General features: G+C 34.9%; 1 protein-coding gene across 2 annotated transcripts; it reads right to left on the bottom strand.

Annotated features, from left to right (window-relative positions):
* Positions 1-1433: 1433 nt before the first annotated feature.
* Positions 1434-14311, bottom strand: LOC138331359 (uncharacterized). 2 transcript variants are annotated; one of them, XM_069278925.1, is made up of 5 exons: positions 14224-14311; positions 8962-9233; positions 3582-3726; positions 3149-3323; positions 1434-2494 (listed from the first exon to the last, which is right to left on the bottom strand). In XM_069278925.1, the coding sequence occupies exons 2-5, from the start codon at positions 9206-9208 to the stop codon at positions 2012-2014; spliced, it is 1050 nt and encodes a 349-aa protein (XP_069135026.1). In that variant the 5' UTR covers positions 9209-9233; positions 14224-14311; the 3' UTR covers positions 1434-2011. The 2 variants fall into 2 exon arrangements, with proteins under 2 accessions (XP_069135026.1, XP_069135027.1); XM_069278926.1 differs by lacking the exon at positions 14224-14311 and adding an exon at positions 14093-14181.
* Between the last annotated feature and the right edge of the window lie 617 nt (positions 14312-14928).

The following is a 14928-nucleotide window of genomic DNA, read 5'->3' as shown; positions in this document are numbered from 1 at the left end:
CCCTGTGCCAAACAACAATCTAATAGCGCATTTATTTGTAAAACAGAACTGAAAGTAGTCCCTGTGCCAAACAACAAATTAATAGCGCATTTATTTGTTAAAAAACTGAAAGTAGTCCCTGTGCTACAACAATCTAATAGCGCATTTATTTGTAAAACAGAACTGAAAGTAGTCCCTGTGCCAAACAACAATCTAATAACGCATTTATTTGCAAAACAGAACTGAAAGTAGTCCCTGTGCCAAACAACAATCTAATAGCGCATTTATTTGTAAAACAGAACTGAAAGTAGTCCCTGTGCCAAACAACAATCTAATAGCGCATTTATTTGTAAAACAGAACTGAAAGTAGTCCCTGTGCCAAACAACAATCTAATAGCGCATTTATTTGTAAAACAGAACTGAAAGTAGTCCCTGTGCCAAACAACAATCTAATAACGCATTTATTTGCAAAACAGAACTGAAAGTAGTCCCTGTGCACAATCCAAGCAAAATGAGTCGACAGTATAAGGTAGCGACATGGAAGGTCTAATTCTTGTAAGATTGTCCTTTAGAACCTTAATAACATGTAAACAGTATTCACAATCTTTTAGGGATTTAATTTCCAGTTTTTCTCCAAAGCATCAGTAAGACTTCGATGTCCCATTTTCTAATGCAGGTTAACATAACCAGATAAATGCACAACCCAATGATAAGTTTCCATTTGATAGTTCAATATAATGTTTATTTGTCTTCTTTGGGGCTTCATATTAATCAGTGAACAGACTGTTAGTGTGTCTCTGTGGTAATCAAGGACTGTCGGTTAGATTGGAGCATGACCATTACTTATAGAGAGAACAGCTCTAAGGCTTCCGTACAGACATTTCATATGACACAATACTTCCGTCTTCAACATGTGTTTTGTTATTTACTACAGATCTGACCGCCTGACGAGTATATCATGAAAACGTATCATCTACATTTACCACTCCCACGTGTATTCCCATGAATACACAAACTCTCCCAGGGTTCAATGAGGTCCCCACAGTTACGAAATCAGGGGATAAACTGGATTGTCTACCGTACTTTTTCTACTCTTCACTCCCGAAATACAACCTAGTGGAGAACATTGGTTCTAAGGCAAGTTATCAGTCTAAATCTGGGGACCGTAATGAACTCTCACAGGGAGATATTAATGATGTTAATACGGAGACAGGAATTTCTGTCGTAGTTTTTCTACTCTCCGGTAGGCTTCGCTCCAAACAAATATATTTATGAGCGCAGTCTAGCGGAGAGAATTGATACTACGGCAAGTAATCCTGTCTAAATATTGAGTCATACATATATGGTAAGACACTGATTGATACGTCATTAGTTTGTGCATGGAAATAAGGACGATTTCTATACAGAAATGTATGACGTTGTGCTAACAAACAAATGACGTAACCATCGAAACGTAAAAACTAGAGCTGTTTTATGTGGTTATGACAAAATCAAATACGAGATTTCTAAAGCAGAGATAAGTCTAAAGAGGCTTTGCTATTTCAACGTTTGTACATAAAGATGACTTGTCAAGGAGTCAAGGAAGCAGAGTTTCGTTTCATTTCGTTTCGTGTGTCGGTGGCCTTTCACTTATAGTTTCGTTTAAATAACCAATCCAATTCTACAATCACAAGTAATACGAGGATATCGAGACCCTAAAACGGTGTTGGTAAGGTACAATTTAACGTCGATTAGTCCCACTTTCCGGCGGTTGTGAAGACATATTTGACGTCAATATCAAAATGGCTGCAAAAACTTATGTGTTTTTTTGCCTTTAAGAAGTGTTTCATTCACTAGAAATGAAATTCATTGATAAATCTATCACTTTTTCTGTGGCATGTTCCCATTGGAAATTTTTGATATGGTCGGTACGGTCGGTACCAACACAACGGGAAAACAGTTTTAACTTTAAATTGATATGGCACAAAACGACTATCGACCAACGAAATAATTGTTGGGACTATCAATATCATAGTTGCCACAACTTACTTTACTAACCAGTAGAATTAGAAGAAACTAAAGAATTATTTACAAATGCTTCATCGTAAACAACTATGGCTACCATCACACTCGCGGCCATAAGGGCGGCGATGATCCCAGCATATGGCGTCTTCACCGACGTGTAAACGACAACATAGAGGAGAGCCTTGACGAGCCACACACCAGAGAGGCAATAGACGATGACTCCCACCACGCGCCAGATACCTTCCCGACCCCACACGTTGTGTTCAAGGTCACGGTGATAGAGGAAGAAGAACAGTCCGACCCCAAGGGCAAGGAGACCGATCATATTGAGGATAAGTAGTACGTGGGCTGGTGTAATACTCCGCAGTGTGACGCGGAGCTTTTCTGATATAATAAGTAGTCCCTCGGCGATGTTACCAGCGGACTTATAAGAGGAAAATGTAGATGCGATATCGGCGATGACGGCGTCGGTTACGAGGCTTCCGGCCGCATAACCTGCAGTCACGTAGAGCTGAAATAAAGGTCAAGGTCATATCCATTACAACCAATCAAATACGACAGTAACGGATCTCACATATATATAAACAAAAACTCGTTAGCTTTATTCGTGAAAATGTAGATAACAGCCCGACAGCAAAGTAAAGATGGCTGGTCTAGATATTTTATCAAATGTTGTCATTTACATAGTACAAAAATATCGATTAAATCCTCATTCACTCTATGTATCCGACAGCAGTACCCAAACTATATAGCTAGGGGCTGATATATAAATTGTCTGGTTTAACCATGCGTTAAGTATGATAGATTGCCGATGTGCATATAGCTCTTCTGAACTTTAATAAATTTTAACTCTATTTTATTCATTATTACACTTTGACAATATTGTTAAAAATACATTTCAAGTTATTTGCAATTTCATCATGTTCATAAAATTACATACCATTAGAGGTAATAAAATCAGGTTTTCTGGAACCTTAACTTTTTAAGCATTTCCAATATCTGTTTAACTTCAAAAAATCAAGCATATCTGTAAGCAATAAATATATATATAAATATTGAATCTGATTCACGTACGGCTTCGGGAACCTTCGACACTTTCCGTTCTCGTTTACGGAAAGTGCCGAAGGTTAGCGATTGACTCGTACACACTACGAGAGGATCTTACCATGTCGAACTCCTGGCAATACAACATTATGACGTCATTTCCACACGCCCCCATACCCCATTCTGCTCTGAGGTGAATGGCGAAGTTTTCCATTATGGCGTTCTTTTGATCCGCGGTTATACCCCCTTGTGAGGTTGTGGCGTCGGGCTGTATTTGGCCACAGTTATTGATGCAGCTAAAATATAAAGATTAAAAGTATTTTAAATTGTTAATGTTGTAGAGATATATAAGGGCCATCAACTTCGGAAATGGTCGTTAACTCACGGAATTAACCGAGGTTAACCGATCGATATATTGCGAATACCAACAAAATATCACCCGAGGACGGATGGGTAATCACCTCTAAAACTACTTTAGATTGATTCTAATTTACACGTTCTAAATCGCCACCAGAACCTTTATTTTGCCTGAAATTTAGAATGAAGGTGCGTACAGGTTTTCACTTGTGAAGTCTGGAATACGAATTCTGTCGATGAGTGCCATGGCGACGATAAAACTCTGGACCTCTCCATGTGGTGCTGTACACTGTGTAGTCGTCTGTTCTTGTATAGCCTTCAAAGCCCGGTCTACGGCAAGGACTACAATAAAAATACATAACGTGAAACAAATAATTTTATTTCCTTGTTATGTGGATGATGAACAATAAGGATAATAGGCCTACATAAGCACGTAATGATCTTTCCGTTAGTTTGCAAATTAATATTCTGTATTTGCATATTACAGAGTTATCTGCCCTTGCGGCTAGGTATTAATTGACGTCATGTGTCTGCGAGTGTAACGTCATACATTTCGGAGAAAACGACGTGATTTGCTCTCACAAAATAATGACGTAACAATCGATACCTACAATCGAAACTCCTCGGATGTAAAACAGTTCCGAGTGTTGATCCACAAGGGAACTAACCTGCAAAGACGGAACTATCATTTCATAACGTAAATAAAGTGTCGGTATCTTCTGTAACGTCCCCTCTGATTGGCTAATATTATTAGTTATACAGTCAGTTACTGACCCCCTATAAAGGCATAGAGGGTCAGTAAGATTTATAGGGGGCGAGGGCGTAGCAGACTATAGTAACTGACTATATAACGAATTTATCGCATCGAGGACCATTTATTTGTTTCATTAGATCTTTTCTTCCTATTTGTTTTCTCAAGAATCCGTTGTATCAAACCTGAACCATGCTGGCGAAGTATTTGGCCTACAGTAGGCCTGCATATTTATTTATGTATTTCTTTCCGGAATCTGCAAATAACTGTATAAGGAACCCGAAGAACAATACTGAGTAACTCATAAATCAACAATAATTCCAGGTGCACAATAGGCCTACCTCAATGCGACATCAGACCGGTTGCATATTGAAAGCATCACAAACAAAAGTGACACAAACATCCATCCAACATTTATAGCGCAGACTCATGATCATCTCTGCATTCTCGCTGAGATAATCACTTAAAGTAATGCCGATAAATTAGCTGTAGAGTGAGGGTTGATAGATCTTAAGATACGAACCCCTCCATTTGTTTATGGTCGCAGTCAAGAAAACGCTTGAATTCTTACGTTTGACTTTCAGCGCGTCATCAACTTTCGAACTGGCGTAGGGGAAGCAACTCGTATTTAAAAAATGCGTTTCATTTAATTTGAAGTATTAAAACGATTTAAATGAATTTTACAAAAAAATAAATAACTAAAATATATGTTTACGGTAAAGAAATGGTATATTAATTTGAAGAGAATGTGTTAAAATTTTGAAGCGAGGGCGACAGCCGCCATCTTGCACCATAATAAAATTTACTGACCCCCTATAAAGTATTAGAAGGTCACCACGTGACGGCTCTCCGCCAATCATTTGGGAACATTTCTGTCCGAGGTGCGATAATATTAGTTATATAGTCAGTTACTGACCCCCTATAAAGGCATAGAGGGTCAGTAAGATTTATAGGGGGCGAGGACAGCCGCCATCTTGGACCATAATAAAATTTACTGACCCCCTATAAAGTGTTAGGGGGTCACCACGTGACGGCTCTCCGCCAATCATTTGGGGACATTTTTGTCCGAGGTGCGATAAAATGGTGTAATGATTCCATAGAGGAAACATCCTCGATTTCCAGGGTTCACCATAACTTCAGATCTCCTCACCCTTGGACTATGTTACAGCAAAACGAAAGTTAGGTCATGCATATTATTAGTTCGCTAAACCTGTCTATATTGTTATCCCATTTTTGCCTATATATAAGGCAAATTGAAAATTGCCTAATAATGTAGGAAGGTTTAGCGGACTAGCATATCATAAGCCAGCTATTGGACAGTATTTAGGACGACGCTGGGAAGCATAAGACGACCCGCGTTATGGAAATGAAACATTCGAGACATATCTCGGTTTAAAGTGGAGTATTAAAAGTAAGCTAATGACTTTTGGGACTCAAATTCCTTCTACAACTAAATTTTAAAATTAAAAGCTGTTTCGGAGACGTAGTTATTAAAACAGCTTTTCCACATAGCGACAGGGTATCGAATTACATTCTGCATTTTCAACATTTATTGGTTCATTAACAGGCCGCCGCTGGCATATATCCCACTTATTGTGTTATTAAAAAAACTGTTTACTTCGATATGAAAAAGGTAAATTACTTTTAAACGATTTCACGTGAACAAATCCATTTAAATGCCTAAAGTATGAGTCAATTTACATTACGTCACGTGACAGACAATCATGGACCTACAGTAATTTAGATTATTATCTCGCTAAGTTTGATCTTTGCTTCAAAAGAATTTATAAGTCTTAATTCAAAGATTTAGCCAAAAAGAACCCCGTATATGGTAATGTACATGTAAATCGTCTAATTTCTTTCGAGGATGCAGGAGTTATTTCCCTTTGTCAATTATGGAACGCCACAGCTGTTGTATATTATATGAATTTGTGTTTTCATTCTTTGATATGGTTTTATCATAATATGATTTCATTTTATCAATATAAGGTATAATTTCATCAATAATTAATTTGATTTTACTAATATCATTTGCTTCTACTACTATAATTTTATTTTCCTTTGTCATGGTATTTTTTTCTTTTGTCGTTATATCTCTCGATTTCATCATTATTTGATTTGGTGACATATATATTTGATTTACATCTATCATTGATTTTTTCGGTGTTATCATTATATTATTTTCATTTATCGTTATATTATTTGATTTCATCTTAAATTTATTTGATTTCATCTTTAATTTATTTGATTTCATCTTCATTTTATTCTCTTTTACCATTGTATGATTCTACTTTACATTAAGATATAGCCAAATAATGACAGGATATAGCAAATTATGGTAGGATGTAGCGTAATAATGGTAGGATATAAGAAAATATTTGTCGGATAAAGCGTATTAAAACATGGCTGTGATGTCATCTATTGTTATAGCTTGTGGTATAGTTGTAGCAAAGTCTACTATTATCACCTACTACTGTGAAATAGTTACCTTCTGCTGTGGAATAGTTTGTGAACTATTCCAAGAAAAAAGGTAAATATTCCACAGTTGAAGGGAAGTGTATAGACTGGTAAATATAGCCTAGCATGAAGTCAGAAATACATCCTCATTCATTAAATCCAAGGAGAGATGGATTACAGATTAACCCAGGTACTTGTCAACGTTGTCGTGATGTATTTGTAAACTTATTTTCATAATACTGATATATACAATTTTCATCACTTCATTTCAAAATAAATCATTTCTTTCACAGCCACTGTATCCATAATCCAGAAAAGAATTCACATTAATAAATCCAGAGGAGAGATATCAAGATTAAATTCCATGAGACAAATGCAAAATTGTCTGCTAAAATGAAATTACAGATGCTTCACATGATTGTTCCATATTTCGTTATCCAAATCTCTTCATATTCCATAAAAATGGCATCTATCAAACGAAATAATATCCCAACACCTTTCATGAAGATAATGATTCCCAAGGAATACTTTTCAAAACCACACTATTTTGCCACATAATTTCACTTTTTTGTGTAAATGTACCGATAGTATTATGATCCAATATATTAGGGAATATTTTGGGGTTTTTTTCTCTCTAAATTTTGATTGGCTCCCACTAAGGTTGTGCTGTATGGGAAAAGACTATTGCCCAAAATAGTTCAAATGTATATCCAAAAATCATCATTACTGTGTTCCAATCTGCATACAGAGCTACATATATATTGCCCTCCATGTTGAACAGTGAAAACTAAACTGAGTTAATGTTTCAGTAAGTACCATATAGTACCTGTGCATGGATCTTTCAAAAAAAATCATGCAAATTATGATTCTTGTTCTCCGAATGAGGGAATGAATTGAATCATGATTAGGTCTCAAGGTTTAAATAGGTAGTAAGGGTTTACCTGGAGCTGTGGAATAGTTAAACAATACCCAGTGTAATAGTGGAGAGTACCAATGACATTCAGTGCCATGTTTTAAGTATGAGAAACACCTCAAACTGTGGAATAGTAAAGATAATGAAAAGTTCTCGGCCTCGAACAATTCATTATCTTGACTATTCCACAGTTTTCGGTTTTTCTCCTATACATATTGGTAGTAAAAAGCGAGATAATGGTAGGATATAGCGGAATAATGGTAGGATGTAGTGAGATAATGGTAGGATAATACGGAATATTGGTAGGATATAGCGGAATATTGGTAGGATAAAGAGAGATCATGGTAAGATATAGCGGAATATTGATAGGATAAAGCGAGATAATGGTAGGATATAGCGGAATAATGGTAGGATATATGGTTATATCGACCAAAGAAAAAATATTCGTCCGAGGTCGATATTTTTTCTGTGGTCGATATAACCATGTATTGACCGAAATCAAAATGCTATAATTGTTTTATTATTTTTCCGGATTTTTGACATTTTGAAGTAAGTGTGAAACTAAATAGGCATCGCATTGTAAATTCTGCTTCGTAATGACAGTTATAATCTTATGATTTTGTAACAAGTTTAATTTAAAGATGCTCCACCGCTGACAAATGGTATTTTTTCACTATCAAAAACAGGAGCAGACGATTTAGTATTTTTCTTCAGTTACAAAATTTACTTACTTTCCATCATTACCACCATTGAAAAGTTTGAGCTTCTAACTTTACTTCAAGTTAAAAATATGAAAAATAATTGCATCCCGAAAAAATTCTGTGGCACTATATCCTATATAGAAGGAAGTACTGATTGCGCATGCACCAAATGCGAAATAAATTATGTTATATCATTTTTGTGTTAATTAGACATATATATACATGATCAAACACCAATTATTGTTCAACTGATGAATATCATTTATGCTTTGTCGACGGTGGAGCAGCTTTAAAAACAACATATGAGAACAGTTTCAATTGATGCACTTCACGCTATTATTACATACACCCGGTGCGTGTGTGTTTGTAATTTGCATACATGTAGGGCCTACATGTACTCCATTATACCTGTAGCTCCATATCACACAATCAATTAAATGTATAGTTTGTTCTCCGTTGAAATAATCATCTTCGACTTCAAACATATATAAACAGATTCAGATTGACATAAATAAGATACATTCTCTTATGCTTAGTACTCCATTCCGTAAAATAAGAAATCGTATCCTACATACAGTAACACAGTATGATTATCCTAGACCTAATGTTGTAACTAGCCTAGTTGGAATTTTAAATGAATAATTAGTCAAATGATAACATGCTCGTACATTCAAAATACAAAAAGACAAAACTTTATCCAATTATAAGTAATGACGTCATTAGTGACCTACCTTGTGACGTAACTAGTGACCTACCTTGTGACGTAATAAGTCTGTCTGGATCACACACGTAATGCTGATCGGTGGATCGATCTATCCCACACAACGCCGCGTCATACTTTGGATTAGGAAACTTACAGTGAGACCATAATTTCTCTGACGTCACAGTATCTGTCAGGTATGTGTAGCCCACAAAGTTCTGGGTTTCGTTTCCACACCTTGTGTACGGAGTTACCTCCCCTGACACGATTAGTACTACCAAAATAGCAGGCAAGAAGGCCATTCTGGTTTCTCATGTCTTCACATTTCTAAACAATGAAAGTATTTTATAAATAAAAAAATGAAACCAATTTCATTACTCATGTAATGATAAATCAAGCATTGATAGGAGCATAATTGAGTTAAAATGAGATGATGATATGTTACGATTTTGGATACCTATTTACAGATAAACTGGTCTCCTGACATATGTCAGCAATGGGAGAGAATAACTCCACTCCTGTTGCACCAAAAGAGCAAATAGTACTCTAGGACGACTTGTTCGACCATTGTCAGTATAATGTGACCGAGTGGGTTGCGTTGCTTGGTATCTTTGACAGTATGCTTCAGTAGTTCCACTATACAAGAAGACATGTCACGAATATACCACAGTCTCCCAAAACACGCACCACGCACTTTATACACGATTCACACCATATGACATAGGGCATTAATTTAATGAAACAAATAAACAAACAAACTCTGCCCCTTCCCCCCTTTCAGAATTGTCCATGCCAAATCGGGGAAAAAAGAAAAGGAAGCAATCCAAACTGTCGCTACACAAGAGGGCTTATGGTTGGAGAGAAGTCAATTTAGCTTATTAAGATCAATATTCCATTACAAAATACGTGATTATTAAGAATTGAGCAGTTTTACTTTGTATGTTTTGATAGATGTCGACATGTAATGGCGATATTAATAAAGTGTGAACTTAATTGATATTACGGGTTAGATGTGATTCTGTTTTTAAAACAGGTATCGGAATCGTTCACTACGAATGGTTTAGAATCCAAAGCTATATTTAGGGAGCAATGGTACATTTAATGAATTCAGAATATGCATAGAAACAACACCTCCTATCAACTAAACACAGGATAAATAAGGTTCAAGATGATATCAGCCATAATATCACATAATAGACTGATAGCGAATTGTGTTTCTTATACTGATGTTCTCTTAAATTAAGTTTTATTTAAAAAAAAAAAAAAAAAAAAAAACAAAAAAAAAACCATGCATGAAATGCAAAATGATCTCTCTGAGTGAATGTACGACAAATTCTGTGAAGAGCGCAGCTACTCAATTAATAAGTGACTACAAACCACAGTTACATAACTATTATCTCAAGGAAATCGGTATTTTTAGTAAGATATAAATGTTTTCCGATTTTATTATCGTATCAACTCAATATTTTTATCGTTACAACAATATTGTGCATGAGTTTTCTCATGTGTTTTACTATTTTATCCAATACAATTTTTTATATCTATTTTATAAAATCAAAATTTACAATCTGTGTTTTTTAGTTCCTACTTGCCTATGTCTTATCCTAATCATTTAGATACAATCATTACTTATCTTCTGTATTTTAAACGTTTAAACTGCTACATGACGTGTAGGATGACCCTAAATGACTTTAGCTGTCGATGAACCGTAAAACACAAACAAACAAACAAAGACATAACTATTTACATTTTTTCCAGAAAGCAAACATGTTTAAGTAGATTATTTCCTGTCATTGAATTTTGAATTGCACTTAAATGAATTTAAATAATTATCCCGTTGCTTTCCCGCTACAGTTATCTTTTGCTAAGGTATGAAATTTAAAAGAGTATTCACCTCTTTGACGGATGATGTACTATACAAATGTCATCGACAAATACGGAACTAATGTTAGGACAAGATGGCAAGATTTGTACCGCACCTTAGTCGCTTCTCATTTGTAATGCTGAACAAAAAAGTGAAACAATATTTATGTGATACATTTGTATACCAATATTTGATTTGTTTTAGTGTAAGTATTGTATTACGTACACGTAAAATAAAAGCTATTGTTTTATACATAGTAACATGCATATAGCTTGTAATAAAACGGTCAATCTCAATCTAATTATATATATCATCATTGTATTATCAATCAATATATAAAACCAGTCAAGTGAACTTGTCATGGTAGGGATGTATCAGTTTCAACTTAAATTAATTATAAACACTGATCTATTATTAACACAACATTTTGTCAGTAATGTTGTAAGCATTCAGAAAATATGCATTACTGTATGCGAGTCTGACATCATCTTTTTAAAACGCTTCGTGATTTTGGAATATATCCAACCCTTTAGAAAAACACCTATGCCGTCATAAATAACTACAAATGTGGAATGTGTGTTTTTTAGTCGAGATCAATAACTATTACTCTACCGATCGTATTTTATCACCCCCTGTAAAAATTTTTATTTCTGAATGACGTTCACGAAACAGCATGGCATTGGCTTCAATTTCATCCATCCTCGATACTCCAGGGGTTACTATTAATATCTCATAGTTAAACAGGAGGCAACAGAACCGGTCATTTAGTCCTTTGATGTACATTAATATTTGTTCTCTGGAAATGCCTTCAGTTTTATTATGAGACAATCCAGGCATAGGAACCTGTCTCGTTTAAAAGATGACATGTTGTAGTTCATATTTTATATGAGATATTATGTACTACAACATGTCATTTTTTTTTTAAAACGAGCCAGGTACCTATGATCCAAGGGGTGGATATAACGACAGTAACAGTAACCCCTGGATTATCAAGGATGAGGTTTATAAGAAGACATGAGTGACATGTATGTTTAATACTGACCAGATGCTTCGAATTCCATCGCCATCTTTTATTCAATGAAGTTGAGAAACTATGCATACTTTAGGTATGTATTACATCTACAATATGTCTAGCCCAGTGTATTCAGTTTTTATCGTCGTGCTAATGGGACGTTTCTATACTGACGTATGACACTTATATATTACAGTTCTTTTGATCAATTTGATACACAGTTACCATATAAAAGACATCCTCCATTTTTATTGATCGGTGCAAATTTGTTTTCTGTGTAAACCTGGGTCGGTTTAGCCGCCCTATCCTACGACACTGTACAGGTGTTTACAGGTATATGTTTTATGGCGGCTTTAGATACAAGGTCTAACTTTCTCAAGGTGATAAAATTAATGACTTATTTATTGTCCCCAATTTCAAAAGAATATAACCGATAATGCTTCATGTTGAATTTTGTACAGCCTTCATAAAATATACTGTGTTATTTTGGAGACATATTTACACATTTATTAGAAATTTTATATAACTGAATTTTCGACAATTGTATACAGTTGTATTTTAAAATCTGTTTTCTCTAAAAGATGCATCGCTGTAGTGCATGGATATCCATGTTTTGTTACAACAATGGCAATAAAAGCACATTGATAGTAACTCATTACATCCATTTAGGTAAAGATTCGCTATCACAAGGAAACACAAAGTTTTTTTCTTCTAAGTTGTCTAAATTCATCAAATAAAAAATGGACGATGGTGTTACATTTATTGGAACAACAAGAAAATCGATTGTAATCAATCCACGTTCCTAAGACCACTATAACAATCGTTCAACCTAAATTAAAATGTAAGATTACGTAGATTATATAAAATGTGTCTATAGTTGAATTATATAGTCAAATCATCCTCGATACTCCAAGGGTTCCGATCACTTACAATTTCTACGTCCCTGGACTATCTCATAGCAAAATTGGATGCAGCTCAGCGGAAAACAGCTGAACCAATCAAAGGCCTGCAAAGTCCTTTGGAGATTACAGATAGAGCGACGCCCGACATCAAAGATACACAGCCAACCTATACGGCTCTTTTGATGTACATCAAACGACTAAATTACCTGTTCTGTTGTCTCCAATTTTAAAATGAGATAGTCTAAGGGTGTAGAGATCATAAGTGATTGGAACCCTTGGAGTACTCAAATATAGCAAGATTAAAGTCGTCTAAAAGGGAGATCAGACCATCATAATAAAGAGTCGTAGAATTAAAAAATAAAACAATACGTGAGACAAGGAAACAATGGGATCGAACACTATATAATCACGCTAGGGAGTCATGGATTCTCGCTATATCATAGGCAAACTGGAAAAAAAATTATGCATAGGCATGGTTAACAGACTAGAATTATCACAACTGCAATTTGTCATTTTTACACTTAATGCAATTCTGGTTAAGACACAAAAACTAGGATAAAACTTTTCTTTTAATGTTACATTGCGCCAATGTTTGCTGAGGCCTGATTATGAAAACCAGTTACGATTGAGCCCTCATCTAGATTGTTTAGTAGATACTTCTATCTCCCACTTGCTTTAAGTAAAATTATCATTTATCATTTCACTCTGCTCCGTGTCTTACAAAAACATTTTTCTATTGCGTCTTATATAACGACACAATGCGATATATCATGCTTGTATATGCTCTGAGGTTGAAGAATTGAAACATAATTCCTTTTAGACAGGCATTTTTACTACATTTACGAATACGATAGTACTTTACACTATTCATAATTTTAACTAACTCTGCTCTAAATTTTCGGCTACAAAGCTTTCGTCTGGGAAATGAACTGATCAAGTCATCATTTGGCTACCATCTTGTTTGAGTACTTTTGCTATACCTGGTTCAGGATTATGACTTTCCACAATAGAATTTCTTCAGAATCCACAATTTCCTCAACTACTAAAATTCAGCAGTTATTTAAAGGATCATCACTCTCGATTAAGACGGAACCAAACAAAAACAACCCTCCATGAGGTAGTTTTGACTTGAAATGTTCGTCATTGACGTTATTAAGAGAATTGATGGGATACAAACTATATTGGTCAACTTGATAATACCATCTGTAATGAAAATAAATGTGTCAATAGTGTGTTGTCATCGAAGTGATGAAGTACAAGAAGACTGAATTAGCTGTGTCCGTGCATGTAGGAATATGTGTTTTTTAACATGTATATGTACTCCATATGTGTTCCAACTTACTCTATGTATAAAACATTTGAAAAATGAAATTATTATAAAAACAAGTTAACAACATCAGTTACTTACCATAATATCCATCGGCCATGTTTGTTTACACTGTTATCACGGTAAGAAGTTCAGGTATGTATCAATGTCATCAAGAAACTACACAGCTATTTAATGCTACTATCATCAATAAAGTGTTCAATATACGTTACCTTTGAGGAAGGCCCATCCACTAGTAATGTTATCACCAATAGGTCTAGGCCTTGTTATATACATATGTCATAAAGAGGCACTCGACGGGGGTCCAGGCTGCATCCGGGACGCACACATTAAAAAAGAATCAATGAATAATTTTAAGATGTCCAACACTATGAATACTTATATCAAAATTTCGCCCAAGGCAGCACTCCAATTTTTTTATTTGAGGAAACGGACATTTCGTCATGAGCAAGAAAATAATAATTTATTTATTTTCATGAGATATGATTTTTTTATTTAAAGATGTATTCCTGCATACTAACCCCAATTTACTAACTTCGAAAATATAATTACTTTTGTTATTTTCTGGGGTTGTATAAGAAGTTTTCGTTGATTACCAAAATTTTCAAGAACATTTGTAGTTTAAGTAATGAATTATCAATCATTTGTATTTATTTGAAGAAAAAAAACAACATTGTCTAATGCTAAGATCTTATTCCAATATGAAAATATATTATAAAAAAAAGAAATGTTTTTCGTGAAGAATGAAAATTACCAATGAACACATCTCTAACTGAAGTTTTTAAACCCAAAGGATGGTAAAGGACATTCACAAGATATGCTGGTCGGCCTTTAAAACCACTTAACGGCACTGAAAGAGATATCAATATGTCTAGATAACCAGGTACGTGTCGTCACAGTACTCTGACAAGGAATCC

The sequence above is a fragment of the Argopecten irradians genome, chromosome 9 (assembly GCF_041381155.1).
Source record: "Argopecten irradians isolate NY chromosome 9, Ai_NY, whole genome shotgun sequence".
Taxonomy (NCBI): Eukaryota; Metazoa; Mollusca; class Bivalvia; order Pectinida; family Pectinidae; genus Argopecten; species Argopecten irradians.
The sequence above is the reverse complement of the archived record's forward strand: the minus strand, read 5'-3'. Positions and strand labels throughout refer to the sequence as shown.

Coding starts and splice junctions, on each gene's coding strand:
- LOC138331359 (XM_069278925.1), bottom strand. CDS start 9,208: ATGGCCTTCTTGCCTGCTATTTTGGTAGTACTAATCGTGTCAGGGGAG. Junction 3,727..8,961: donor CAGACTTATTACGTCACAAG/GTAGGTCACTAG, acceptor TTTTTATTGTAG/TCCTTGCCGTAGACCGGGCT. Junction 3,324..3,581: donor GACTTCACAAGTGAAAACCT/GTACGCACCTTC, acceptor TTTATATTTTAG/CTGCATCAATAACTGTGGCC.